The 15390-nt window shown below is 38.8% G+C and overlaps 1 protein-coding gene across 7 annotated transcripts in view; it reads right to left on the bottom strand.

Annotated features, from left to right (window-relative positions):
- The window catches only part of LOC133564665 (arf-GAP with Rho-GAP domain, ANK repeat and PH domain-containing protein 1-like), a 180233-nt gene that overhangs the window by 118903 nt on the left and 45940 nt on the right, over positions 1-15390 (bottom strand). For all 7 annotated transcript variants that reach the window (XM_061919125.1, XM_061919126.1, XM_061919127.1 and 4 more), the window contains 3 exons: positions 6957-7120; positions 3215-3303; positions 3051-3136 (listed from right to left, as the gene is read on the bottom strand). In XM_061919125.1, coding sequence (XP_061775109.1) covers positions 3051-3136; positions 3215-3303; positions 6957-7120 — 339 coding nt within the window. The remainder of the gene's footprint in view (positions 1-3050; positions 3137-3214; positions 3304-6956; positions 7121-15390) is intronic.

Raw genomic sequence — 15390 nt, 5'->3', positions numbered from 1 at the left:
ATTAAATTGAGAATGTTTCCTATATTGAAATGCCATTCTAATTAATTTTGTATTAAAATTAAATTTCGGTTCGCAAACAGGATGCGGAGTTGCCATTCCATGTACGGTAATGCTCATTTTACGAGCTCAATTGGTCCCAAGAGCGAGATCGTAGGTAAAAACGTGTACCTCAAATCAGCGCCGCCCATTGAAGTTGATTAAAATCAATAAAATCTATGCTTTTCCCCCAAAATTCCCAAACGCCACAAAACATGTAACGAGTCTTTTCAAATATATCATTATATTATCATTTGGTGCAGCCGGGCCGAAGCAGGAGGGATAGAAAGAGAAAAGAAGGAAGACATAGGGGGAAATTGTGGGAGAAAAAGGGGGATTAGACAGCAAAACAACAACAGCAAACACAACAATAACAGCAACAACAATAGAACAACATCAGCACATAAAATATGTACAAATATGATGGTAAAAGTGATAGCAAAGAATCAGTTAGCGAAATAAATAATAATACAGAAATGACAATGAGCATTTTTACTCTACAAATGGAGCATAACAAATACCAATAGAAATAGCGCTATAGATAATGAACAATACCAATAATTTACCTCTATTATCAACAATACAGTTGTTCAAATGTAACAATACATATACGTAATGATAACTAGAGATAAAAAATGATTACCGAAAAATGGAGGGGAAGAAAGAGAAAATTAACCTATATTAACCTTGTAGATTGTTATAGTAACAATAGGTTAAGCTTTGTCAGTGTGCCATGTGTTACCCAGTTTCCCCTAGGGCAACAACGTTAATATATGTTTGATGAAACGTAATTATGCGCATGATAAATACATATTTGAAATAACCTTTAATTATGTAATATTGTAGACCCCATGGGGTTTGCAGAGGTACTACAGGGGGGTTGTGAATTGTACTATTTATTTATTTTTGTATATTTCCCAATGCAACTTTTCCACAAATGTATATGTCTTTGAATACACATGAACATTGAGCCAACACACTATCATGTAGTTGAATACGACTAATAATAACATGAGTAAATAATTTTAGTGTTATATTCATGTTCATTCATTCATATGCCAGAAATTGATTAACATGGACCCCGACTTAAACAGGTTGAAAAACTTATCCGTAATGTAAAGTAATGTAAAAAAAATACATTATTTGTAGCTATTTTGCTAGTATGACAACCGTTAGCATGCTAACACTTAGCTTGCTGATTTTTGTCGGCCCATACATCCATTCATTTTCTACAAAACAAAAAAAAATGGATTTCATTACTTGGGGCTATATTGCTAACATAACAACTGTTATCATGCTAACACTTAGCTTGTCGATTTTGTAAGGCCATCCATCCAAACATTTTCCTCAAAACAAAACAAAATGTGAAATGTGTTACTTGGGGCGATCTTGCTAGCATAACAACTGTTAGCATGCTAACACATAGCTTGCCAATTTGTAGGTTGCTATGCTAACAAGTGTTAGCATAGCATGCTAACACTTAGCTTGCCGATTTTGTAAGTCCACCCATCCATACATTTTCTACAAAATGAAAACAAGTATGGATTTAGTTACTTGGGGCTATGTTGCTAACATGACAACTAGGGCTGCATATCTTTGGGTGTCCCAAGATTCGATTCAATATCGATTTTTTAGATTTAAAGCGATTTTCGATTCAAAAACGATATTGTTCCGATTCAAAACGATTCTGTATTCATTCAATACATAGGATTTCAGCAGGATCTACCCCAGTCTGCTGACATGCTAGCAGAGTAGATTTTTTTTTAAAAGCTTTTATAATTGTAAAGGTCAATGTTTTATCAACTGATTGCAATAAATTTGTTTTAACTATTAAACGAACCAAAAATATGACTTATTTTATCTTTGTGAAAAAATTGGACGCAGTGTGTTGTCAAGCCTATGAGATGCGCTGTTCTTTTATTTTTATTTTTATAAATGTCTAATGATAATGTCATTGAGGGATTTTTAATCACTACTATGCTGAAATGATAACTAATATTGATACTGTTGTTGATAATATTCATTTTTGATTCACTACTTTTGGTTTGTTCTGTGTCATGTTTGTGTCTCCTCAATTGCTCTGTTTATTGCAGTTCTGAGTGTTGCTGGGTCAGGTTTGGTTTTGGAATTGGATTGATTTGTTATTGTATTGCTGTGTATTGTTTTGTTGGGTTGATTAAAACAAAAATAAATAAATACATTTAAATTTTTTTTTTTTAAATCGACTTTTTTAAAAATGAGAATCGATTCTGAATCGCACGACGTGAGAATCGCGATTTGTATTCGAATCGATTTTTTCCCACACCCCTAATGACAACTGTTAACATGCTAACACACAGCTTGCCAATTGTGTAGGTCCACCCATCCATACTTTTCCTTAAAAATAAAAACAAGTATGGATTTTGTTATTCGGGGCTTTCTTACTAGCATGACAACTGTTACCATAGCATGCTAGCACTTGGTTTGGCGATTTTGTAAGTCCACTCATCCACACATTTTCTACAAAATAAAAACAAGTATGGATTTCGTTACTTGGGGCTATGTTGCTAGCATAAAAACGGTCACCATGCTAACACTTACCTTACCAATATTGTCGGTATAACACTAAAAGCCATAATAGTTGTTCTTTTCAAATCATGAAAAACGGGGGGAAATACCTAATTTCCCAGAATGCTTTTAATTCACCCAAGTATTCAAAATTAAAAAAATAAGTGTTTGAGTTTAGTGTTGGTAAATTATTTTTTCTGTTTACACCAAAACCTTTGTTAAAAGTGACAAATTAATCCTTCTATAAGGAATTCCTCTGAACTGCATTGAATTGAATCCTACTTCCTCTTTTTCCAATCAAACATTGTGAGGGGCGGAGCCAGTACCGTTCGAATTCCATTCATCCATCCATTTTCTACCGAATTCAAATCTTCGAAATGAATGAAATAAAATTTCTAAATCAGGGCCTTGCACAAGCTAGGTGTTTGTTTGTGTGCACGTGTGAATAATGGTTGCCTATTACTTACTCATCGTCATCTAATACTTCGTCGTCGCTGCACAAAGAACTATATCGCCCCTTTGCCGCTACAACAGGAACTTGCAGGGACATTTCCTGTGGAAGGACACTGCTGTCATTCATAAATGTCATGAAGAGACACATGTATGGGAACAACTCGACAAACACTCTTACACTTTCTAGAGGGTTCCCTTGGCTAACGCTGGCATAAGATACGTCCACTTCTTCATAGTCATCAGAGTCACCATCAAGGGACGACAGCGCTGAAACACACAATTAATAATGAAGCAATGCCACGTGGCGGCTAAAGTGGAAAGTGCAACCCCCAATTCGTCACGTTTCACGTGTCAGGGAAACTGCAACAAATAGGGCCATATGAATCCCTGCTCTACTGTGATTAAGCAGAAATAAATATGACTCATTTGATTGTGCATGAACATGAAAAAGATAAGAATGATAGTAGTGTACAGTAGAACCTCAATTTACAACTTGAATGGTTCTTAAACAGGGTTGGTAAATTAAAAAAAACTGTACATTTATACCAAATGTCTCCAGAAAAAACAATGTAAACATGAATAATCGCTTCCAGCCTCAACAAAATTCCATTTAAGTGTGTACTCTTTGAACACAACTTTCTATCAAAATTGCTGTGCTACGAGAAACACAATGGGTGGATGAAATGTTCGTACACCGGGGGTTCCCCAGGTTTCACCACGTCTAATTTAATGCCTTACATATACATATATATATATACATATACATATATATATATATACATATACATATACATATATACATATACATATACATATATATATATATATATATATATATATATATATATATATATATATATATATATATATATATATATATATATATATATATATATATATATATATATATATATATATATATATATATATATATATATATATACACAGTGGGGCAAAAAAGTATTTAGTCAGCCACCGATTGTGCAAGTTCTCCCACTTAAAATGATGACAGAGGTCTGTAATTTTCATCATAGGTACACTTCAGCTGTGAGAGACAGAATGTGAAAAAAAAATCCAGGAATTCACATTGTAGGAATTTTAAAGAATTTATTTGTAAAGTATGGTGGAAAATAAGTATTTGGTCAACCATTCAAAGCTCTCATTGATGGAAGGAGGTTTTGGCTCAAAATTTCACGATACATGGCCCCATTCATTCTTTCCTCAACACGGATCAATCGTCCTGTCCCCTTAGCAGAAAAACAGCCCCAAAGCATGATGTTTCCACCCCCATGCTTCACAGTAGGTATGGTGTTCTTGGGATGCAACTCAGTATTCTTCTTCCTCCAAACACGACGAGTTGAGTTTATACCAAAAAGCTCTATTTTGGTTTCATCTGACCACATGACATTCTCCCAATCCTCTGCTGTATCATCCATGTATCCATTTTGGTATAAACTCAACTCGTCGTGTTTTGGAGGAAGAAGAATACTGAATTCTTTGGTTCCTAGTCTAGTTAGTTTCCAGTGAGGGTTGGTCTCCGCCAAGGCTGTCCTTTGTCACCGATTCTGTTCATAACTTTTATGGACCGAATTTCTAGGCGCAGTCAGGGCATTGAGTGGATCCGATGTGGTGGCTGCAGGATTAGGTCTCTGCTTTTTGCAGATGATGTGGTCCTGATGGCTTCATCTGGCCAGGATCTTCAGCCCTCACTGGATCGGTTCGGAGTGTGAAGCGACTCGGATAAGAATCAGCACCTCCAAGTCCCAGTCCACGGTTCTCGCCTGGAAAAGGGTGGAGTGCCATCTCCAGGTTGGGGAGGAGACCCTGCCCCAAGTGGAGGAGTTCAAGTACCTCACAGTCTTGTTTACGAGTGAGGGAAGAGTGGATTGTGAGATCGACAGGGGGATTGGTGCGGCGTCTTCAGTAATGTGGACGTTGTATCGATCCGTTGTGGTGAAGAAGGAAGTGAGCCGGAAAGCAAAGTTCTCAATTTACCGGTCGATCTACGTTCCCATCCTCACCTACTGACATGAGCTTTGGGTTATGACCTAAAGGACAAGATCACGGGTACAAGCGGCCAAAATTAGTTTCCTCCGCCGGGTGGCGGGGCTCTCCCTTAGAGATAGGGTGAGAAGCTCTCTCATCCGGGGTAAAGCCGCTGCTCCTCCACATCGAGAGGAGCCAAATGAGGTGGTTCAGGCATCTATCTGGTCAGGATGCCACCCGAACGTCTCCCTAGGGATGTGTTTAGGGCACGTCCAAACCGGTAGGAGACCACAGGGAAGACCGGAAAATCTCCCGAAATTCAGCCATACCTGGAGGCCACGCCCCCTCCAGCTCCATGCGGACCTGAGTGTGGACAGGCTGTTTTCACGTCCGATTCCCCACTATATAAACCACTTGCCTGTCCAATCATGTTACAACCTCTACAGATTTTAATAAAAAACTGCACACACAAGGAGACAAAGCAGAAGAACGAGGAAATTACAGCCATGGCGACGTCGTCTGTAATACACTGATCTATGGTGTCTGTTGCCATCTCCTGGTGAATGTTGGCTATAGCGTTATGGGGTTGCTTTTTGATTGGCCAACGATTTACTTTGTGTTGCGCACCTGACGGCAAGTGAGGGAGTCTGTTCTGAAGCCCATAGTAAAGAGACGTAACTTCATCACCTCGCCTGGTTATTGAGTACAGTTAGTAGAACAACTGTGTTTTTATTACTGTGTATTTGATAGGTGCCGTCTGAAAATCAACTATTTATTTTATTTATATATATAATAAAATAAATATATATAGCCAGAATTCACTGAAAGTCAAGTATTTCATACACACATATATATATATATATATATATATATATATATATATATATATATATATATATGAAATATACAGTATATGAAATACTCGAGTTGGTGAATTGTAGATGTAAATATACTCCTCCCCTCTTAACCATGCCCCCGCCCCAACCACGCCTCCGCCCCACCCCCGACCAAGCCCCCCCAACCCCCACCTCCCGAAATCGGAGGTCTCAAGGTTGGCAAGTATGGCCTGGGAACACCTCAAGATCCCATTGGGAAGAGCCGGACAAAGGGGATGGGGAGAGGAAAGTCTGGGCTTCCCAGCTTAGGCTGCTGCCCCCGTGACCTGACCTCAGATGTGCGGAACAAGATGAATGGATGGATAGATGGATGGTTCCTAACGTGACGTCACTCGATCAAGTGACTGGCTTCCTATATAACTTTCTAAATGGCTCGGAAATCTCAGTGAAAGTGATACTATTTTGATCATATCTATTTATTCACAAACTTTGAAAGTCTTTTGGTGTGGTACGTCATGTATATATATGACGACAGCGTCAATATAGAGGCAACGTGTTTTTCCACATTACTGGTCCTTTAAAGTGAGGGTCGCTACCACTACGGTACACAGGAAAACGTGTAAAAGAGAATTGCGCGTACCGAAACAAAGATTGTGGTTGACTGACAAAAGGCTCACTCTGCTCATGTAATTCCACTAACTATCAAACATGCTCAGGTGCTGAGAGCAAAGAGCAGAGTGAGACCTCTTGTATCAAGTTTGGAAGCCGGAGACGAAGACGCAGCAATTTATCGATGACGTCAAAGTTAACTAATAGTTAATTGTTCGATTTATTGACTATCAACCCAAGCCTAAAATTGTATTAAAAAATAGATATCAAAATGAATGCTCTTTAATGCCATTTAAGACCTTAATTTTTGCAAAATTGCAACGACTTCTAATGCATTTTAATGACACTCAGAAACACGGAAACAAGGTTCGTACACCAAAGCCTATTTTTATTCAGTCTTTAGTTCATAAATCAAGAAGGTTCGTACAGTGAGGGGAGTGGTAACTGGGGGGTCCACTGTACTTATTGCATGAGTGCTGCTGTGCTTACTTGTCTGAGGCGCTGACTGGAGGGCTCCTCGAGCAGGCAGGCCAGGTTGGTGGTCATCTTGACTTGACTGCTGTGGGATTTCTTGAGTTTGAGAAGTCTTGATGCGAGGAGGAACCCTTGGAGTATGGTCTTGAAGCTGTTGGTCCATGTTGCTAGAAGGCGCCCTGCGAGACAACACAGTACAGGAGATGTCAGAAGAGCCTCAGTGGCGTCGTCGAGCACCGAGGTCGTTGGAGATTGCATGAGAACCCCAAAAAATAATGTTTTACATTTTCTCCTTCTACGTCTCATTTTGCCAACGCGTCTGAACCTGACTCCTTCTGCTAAATTCCATCTCCATGTAAACGTTATACCAGGGCAACCAAAGCAAACCTAATGTGATATATGTGAGAGTGTGTACATGCTGCAGAAAAAAGACAAAGCCTTTCATGTTCTATGACCTTGGACCAGGGGTGCCCATTACGTCGATCGCGAGCTACCAGTCGACCGCGGGGGGTGTGTCAGTCGATCTCCAGCCAGGCTTTTAAAAAAAATAGACCTAAAAATTAGTGATCATCAATCTTCACCAAGACGTCACTTAAATGACATTCACGGTACCGGAGGGTCTCGTGAGATGACGCTGGCTGCTGCAAGATCATTATTATGAAAATATGACCGAGAGGAAGGCGAGAAACACTTTTTATTTCAACAGACTCTCGCGCCGTACCTTCCGTCAAAACTCTAAAGGCCGACTGCACATTTCCTATCTTCACAATAAAAGCCCTGCTTCATGCTGCCTGCGCTAACTAAATACAGAGTCTCGGAAAACTGGCGTGCACAAGCAATCCCTCAGAAAGCTGGCGTGCACATCACTTGTGCACGCCAGCTTTCCAAGACTCTTATTTTGTTAGCACAGGCAGCATGAAGCAGGGCTTTTATTGTGAAGATAGGAACTGTGCAGTCGGCCTTTAGAGTTTTGACGGAAGGGACGGCGCGAAAGTCTGTTGAAATAAAAAGTGTTTCTCGCCTTCCTCTCTGTCATTTTTTCATAATAATGAACTGGCAGCAGCCAGCGTCATCTCACAAGACCCTCGGGTGCCGTGAATGTCAATCAAGCAAGCTACGGAATTTGCCGCCAATGTTTTTCTTGTAAAGTGTATGGAAGCTGGGTGAATTAGATGCCAAAAACCAACCACTTTCATGTGGTATTGTACAGAAAGGACAACTTTTTTTCTCCTCCATTTGAAAATGTGGGCGTTATCATCATTACTGTCTGATTCCAATCAATGCAAGTCATCAGAATCAGGTAATACACCAACATATATTCTTGTCTTTGTGAAAGAAAGACATCTATATGTGTTACACATGCTTGTATTATCATTAAACACATGTTTACAAAAATGTCTCTTTCATAAATAAATAAATATAAATGATATATATAAATGAGGTAGATCCCCTCGAGTTGGTCAATTGAAAAGTAGCTCGTGTGCAGAAAAAGTGTGGGCACCCCTGCATTGGACTTTCTTTTAAGTACAGTAGGAAGGGGATTTGTATGGCCCCATGAATTGATTAACGTGGACCCCGACTTAAACAAGTTGGAAAAACTTATACGGGTTTTACCATCTAGTGGTCAATTGTACAGAATATGTACTGTACTGTGGAATCTACTAATAAAAGTTTCAATCAAGCAATCAAACCATTTGTTACGGTTTACCTGACACATAAAACGTGACAAATTGGGGGAGTGAGTGCATGATCTACTTCAGGGGTCGGGAACGTTTTTGGCTGAGAGAGCATGAAAGCCAAATATTTTAAAATGTATTTCTATGAGAACCTTATATTATTTTTTTAACACTGAATGCAGCTAAATGCGTGCATTTTTAAGTAACGTCAACATTTTTTGAGTATAATAACTCTCATATTCTTTTTAATAACATTTTTATTCTGAAGCTAACCAATAATAAATAGAATACTTCTTACCATTAATGCGCCTTCTTGAACAGATGCGTTAGAAAACGAATGGATGGATTAAAATGCAGGAGAATGTTTTGTATTTTGAACATTATTTTTAACTCCGATTACCAGTGGAAATATTAATTTCTTATCGTGTTAAGCAATGTCAGCTAAAATTAATCTGAGAGCCAGATACATCCATCAAAAGAGCCACATTTGGCTCTAGAGCCATAGGTTCCCTACCCCTGATCTACTTGAAGAGCCAGATGGCAGTAGAGTGTTTAATATCTTAAAATGTGTTTTGTAGCCAATCCAACTTTGACCACAGTGTCAATTGTTATGTAGAGTGGCGCTTTCCATCATTTTCAGCAGACTTCAAAATGATTACGCCCGCCCCGCCACCTTCCTCTCACGGGAAATCCACCCAGGAATGAGGCTATATGAATCCCTTCCCTACTGTAAGTTGGGTTGTTTTGTCAAAATATCCTGACCATTTAAAGCTTGTAATGTCTCCTACAACCTTGCTAAAACAAACTCAAAATTAAAGCTGCAAGCAGCGTTGGTCGGGTCCGCCTTTGGCTGCCACCGCTACTCAAGCCTTGGTCTAAGTCAGACCAACATAGAGGTTTTTGTTTCATGTCTCTACGACATTCCTAACAGAAGTTACATGCAGTTTTGTCTGGGGTTTTTCCTAGGGGGCGCTAGAGCGCAATTTTGATTTTTAGGGTTTGTTTTTTTATTAGATGGCAATTTTCGCCAGTCCTGATGTGTGTGTGTGAAATTTGGTGAAGCATGTTAAGGGGGTCAAATTACAGATCGGCGTTTCTGGATGTTGTTGATAAATGGCTTCCGCATTTTATGGTAGAGCTATAACTTGCACTTTGAAGCATTTTAAGGGGGTCAAATTACAGCTGAAAGATGCAAAAATGACATTTTTTAGGAAACTTTGCGCAGGGGTTCTTTGAAGGCGCATAAAATCAAGCAGCGTTGGTCGGGTCCGCCTTTGGCTGCTGCCCCCGCGACCCAAACTAGGATAAGCGTTAGGAGATGGATGGATAGTAGCTACTATTATTATAAGCTATTGTGTGTAGAATTTTGAGGACAAAAAAATAATTAATTCCATTTCAGTATTAATAATAATGGTAAATGGGATATACCCGTATAGCGCTTTGACACTATTTCCACATTCACCCATTAACACACATTCACACACTGATGGCGGGAGCTGCCATGCAAGGCGCTAACCACGACCCATCAGGAGCAAGGATGAAGTGTCTTGCTCAACGACACAACGGACGTGACGAGGTTGGTAGTAGGTGGGGACGAAACCAAGAACCCTCGGATTGCAGCAAGGTTTTTTTTTTTAATATTTATAAAAGCAACGCAATGTTGCTTTTATAAATGTTTTATGTTTGTCGTATTGTATTTCATCTAAAAAAAATATACATTAAATATATTAATAAATAAATAGAATACAACAAAATATAATAAACAAAATATATAAGATAAAAGTACTGTATGTGTATGTTTACTCAATTGCTTTGTACATTTTAAAGCTGGGATTGGGTTCGACTTGGGGTTGCTATATTTTCTCGATTTTTTTCTTTATTTTACTGGTCAACATTCTGGGATTTTTGTAAATTAAAAGAAGAAAACATTTTAAAGATGTTTTTCAGGCGTATAAGTCATACGTCAATAGCCAAGATGAGCCGTGTCCCAGTTATGGGCTGCAAATGTTCATCGAGTAAATGGAATGATTCAGCTTGAAAAAAGCATTGATTTGTATTTTGTTGTATCGAATCGTTGTATAATGTGGGGAAGTGCGGTAGACAAATAACTCAAAGAAAAACATCATTTATTTTCCTTGTTCTTATTATTACAAAATCATTGTGGGGTTGTTTTTGCTATTGTTTACAAGCTTAGGGAGTAAGTCTCTGGATAAAGGAAGACTTTGAGGGCTAAACCCAAATGATTTAAAGGAGAACTGCACTTTTCTTGGAATTTTGTTCGTTCACAATCATCATGAGGTTTTTTTTTTTACTTTCTAACAAGTAAAATTCGGCTTGTTCTAGGTGGCTGGCAATGCAGCTAATGGGAGCAATCAATTCCACCTCTAAATCACAAAAAAATGCATTGAAAAACAGTCAGCAATACTTCATTTACATTCCGTATAACCTGTATAATAACCAAGCTGTAGCAACAATTTTATTGTAAGAGTGATGACTAAGGAACTCTTTTTCTATCGTAGTAACACATCGGCATGCTTTGATATTAGCCGTAAAAGCTAACTACGGGAAGAGATAAGCTAGTTTCTACAACAACAAAGATAAGACCTTCTGGAGGAAAGTTTTGTGGTCAGATGAAACAAAAATTGATAAGTTTGGCCTCAATACCCAGCAATGTGTTTAGAGGAGAAAAGGTGAGGCCTGTAATCCCAGGAACATCATGCCTACTGTCAAGCATGGGGGTGGTAGTATTACGCTTAGGGCCTGTTTTGCTGCCAATGGAACTGGTACTTTACAGAGAGTAAAAGGGACAATGAAAAAGGAGGATTACCTCCAAATTATTCAGGACAACCCAAAATCATCAGCCTGGAGGTTGGGTCTTGGGCGCAGTTGGGCGTTCCAACAGGCAATAACCCCAAACACACATCAAAAGTGGTAAAGAAATGGCTAAAACAGGCTAGAATGAAGGTTTTAGAATGGACTTCCCAAAGTCCGGACTCAAACACGTGGACAATGCTGAAGAAACAAGTCCATGTCAGGAAACCAACAAATTTAGCTGAACTGCATCAAATTTGTCAAGGAGAGTAGTCAACAATTCAACCAGAAGCTTACCAGAAGCTAGTGGATGGCTACCAAAAGCGCTTAATTGCAGTGAAACTCTCCAAGGGACATGTAACCAAATATTAACATTGCTGTATGTATACTTTTGACCCAGCAGATTTGGTCACACTTTCAGTAGACCCATAATAAATCCATAAAACAACCAAACTTCGAGGCCTACTGAAATGAGATTTTCTTATTTAAACGGGGATAGCAGGTCCATTCTATGTGTCATACTTGATCATTTCGCGATATTGCCATATTTTTGCTGAAAGGATTTAGTAGAGAACATCGACGATAAATTTCGCAACTTTTGGTAGCTAATAAAAAAGCCTTGCCTGTACCGGAAGTAGCAGAAGATGTGCGCGTGACGTCATGGGTTGTGGAGCTCCTCACATCCTCACATTGTTTACAGTCATAGCCACCAGCAGCTAGAGCGATTCGGACTGAGAAAGCGACAATTTCCCCATTAATTTGAGCGATGATGAAAGATTCGTGGATGAGGATATTAATAGCGAAGGACTAGAAAAATAAAAAACAAAAAAAACCAAGTTGAAATAAAAAAAAGGCGAGGGCAGTGAGAGCGATTCAGATGTTATTAGACACATTTACTAGATAGATAGATAGTACTTTATTGATTCCTTCAGGACAATTAAAATTCCAGCAGCAGTGTACGGAGTTGAGATCAATTTAAAAAAATAAATAATAATATAATTAAAAAAAGTAAAAAGTAAATAATGGGGGTTTAAAAGGAAACAAAATAGAGAAATATTACAAAAAGAATAAAAACAATGGGAATAATATAACAGTAAAATAAGAATATAACAAGACAAAGTATGCAGTAGTGACCATGTTATGAAAACGTATTGCACTGTCAATGTTTTGTATCCCCTGTCATCCTAATACCCCCCGCCCCCCGTCCCAGAGAGGAGTTGTACAGTCTAATGGTGTGTGGGACAAAGGAGTTCTTGAGTCTATTAGTCCTGCACCTGGGATGAAGCAGTCTAGCACTGAACAGGCTCCTCTGGCTACTGATAACGCTATGCAGAGGGTGACTGGCATCATCCAGGATGCTCACTAGTTTGTCCACAGTCCTCTTCTCTGCCACCGTCACCAGTGAGTCCAGTTTCATTCCGATTGTAGAACCGGCCTGCCTGATCAGTTTCTCAAGTCTGGAGCTGTCCTTCTTAGATGTACTGCCCCCCCAGCACACTACCATGTAGAACAGAACACTGGCAACCACAGACTGGTAGTACATCCACAGGAGTTTTCTACAAATGTTGAATTACTAGGATAATTCTGGAAAATCCCTTATCTCCCTATTGTCTTACTAGAGTTTTAGTAAGATTATATAGTACCTGAAAGTCAGAGGGGTGTGGCCACGGGTGTGGTGACCGCCTGTGTCTCCGGTGGGAGGAGTTAATAGTCCGCGGCTGCTGCAGGAGGACGCAGGCTCCGCTCATAACAACGGTAAGAGCCAAATTATTACCACAATTTTCTCACCGAAACCTGCCGGTTGACATGTGGTCGGGATCCATGTTCGCTTGACCACTCTGTCCCCTAGTAAAGCTTCACCTTCGGGAATTTTAAACAAGGAAACACCGTCTGTGTTTGTGTGGCTAAAGGCTAAAAGATTCCCACCTCCAACTTTCTACTTTGACTTTTCCATTATTAATTGAACAAATTGCAAAAGATTCAGCAACGCAGATGTCCAGAATACTGTGTAATTATGCGATTAAAGCAGACAACTTATAGCTTGGATCGGGCTGGAAAATAATGTCCGCTACAACCCGGGACGTCATAGGCACGCGTCATCATAATGCGACGTTTTCAACAGGACACTTTGCGGGAAATTTAAAATTGCAATTTAGTAAACTATAAAGGCCGTATTGGCATGTGTTGCAATGTTAATATTTCATCATTGATATATAAACTATCAGACTGCGTGGTCGGTAGTAGTGGTTTTCAGTAGGCCTTTAATGAATGTTTTTTGTGACCAACAAGTATGTGCTTCAATCCAGAGGTGGGTAGTAACGCGCTACATTTACTCCGTTACATCTACTTGTGTAACTTTTGGGATAAATTGTACTTCTAAAAGTAGTTTTTATGCAACATACTTTTACTTTTACTTGAGTATATTTATAGAGAAGAAACGCTACTTTTACTCCGCTCCATTCATGTACATGTACGCTACCTTTTTTACCGATCTATTAATGTTTGTTTTGGTTTTTCAAAGTAGGATTTACGCATGCCTGCGTTTAACCAATCACATTCAGTCACTGGTGACGATGGACAGATCAAACAGAGCCAGGCGGTCACGTGACCGTCACACGTCGAATCCGACTTAAAAAAGTTGAAAAACTTATTGGAGTGTTAGCATTTAGTGGTCAATTGTTCGAAATATGTACTGTATTGTGCAATTTACTAATGAAAGTTTCAATCAATCAATCAAAAGTTTAAAGGAAAAAAGACACTTTTTATTTCAACCGTACTTCCCGTCAAAAGCCTAAAGACTGATGGCACAGTTTCGGTCCTCACAATAAAAGTGCCGCTCCATCGCGCCTGCGTTAACAAAATAAGAGTCTCCGAAAGCCAGCGCAAACAAGCGAGCAAACTACGGAGTTTGCCGCCAATGCATTTCTTGTAAAGTGTATAAAAACGAATATAGAAGCTGGACAAATAAGATGCCAAAAACCAACGACTTTCATGTGGTATTAGACAGAAAAGAAGAACTTTTTTTCTCCTCCATTTGAAAACATGGACGTTTTCAGCACTACTGATTCCAATCAATGCAAGTCATCAGAATCAGGTAATACACCAACTTATATTCTTGTCTTCATGAAAGATAGGAATCTATGTGTTAAACATGCATGTATATTCATTAAAATACCTTTAACATGAAAACAAAAACAGCAAAATAAATAATTATAAATTATATACTGTATACTGTGTATATATATATATATATATACATATATCAATTCATCTATCCATCCATTTCCTACCGCTTATTCCCTTTTGAGGTCGCGGGGGGCGCTGGCACCTATCTCAGCTACAATCGAGCGGAAGGCGGCGTACACCCTGGAAATATTAATATATATATGTGAGTGTATGTATATCATACGTGTGTGTATGTATATATGAGGTAGATCACCTCGAGGTGATCTACCTCATCACCTTGGTCATTTATTAAAGAATTGATTTACGTTGAAAAACTTATTGGGGTGTTACAATTTAGTGGTCAATTGTACGGAATATGTACTGTACTGTGTCACTACTAATAAAAGTATCAATCAATCAATCAATCAATCAATCAATCAATGCCTACTGAGCCTATGGTGTTGTTAAGTTATTGTGGCTCAATTTGCCTTTTTTTATTTTAATGTATTGTTATTTAATATATATTGTTGTTTTAGTTGCTTAAGAGATATTCCTGGCTTTGAATTTGCTCATTGCTATTTTCATGTTTTTGTGCATTATTTGTTGCCGTAATGAGGCTACTCATCAGTTACTCAGTACTTGAGTAGTTTTTTTCACAACATACTTTTTACTTTTACTCAAGTAAATATTTAGGTGACTACTCTTTACTTTTACTTGAGTAATAAATCTCTTAAGTAACAGTATTCTTACTTGAGTACAGTTTTTGGCTACTCTACCCACCTCTGCTCCAATCACTC

The sequence above is a fragment of the Nerophis ophidion genome, linkage group LG13 (genome assembly GCF_033978795.1).
Source record: "Nerophis ophidion isolate RoL-2023_Sa linkage group LG13, RoL_Noph_v1.0, whole genome shotgun sequence".
Lineage (NCBI taxonomy): Eukaryota > Metazoa > Chordata > Actinopteri > Syngnathiformes > Syngnathidae > Nerophis > Nerophis ophidion.
The sequence above is the reverse complement of the archived record's forward strand: the minus strand, read 5'-3'. Positions and strand labels throughout refer to the sequence as shown.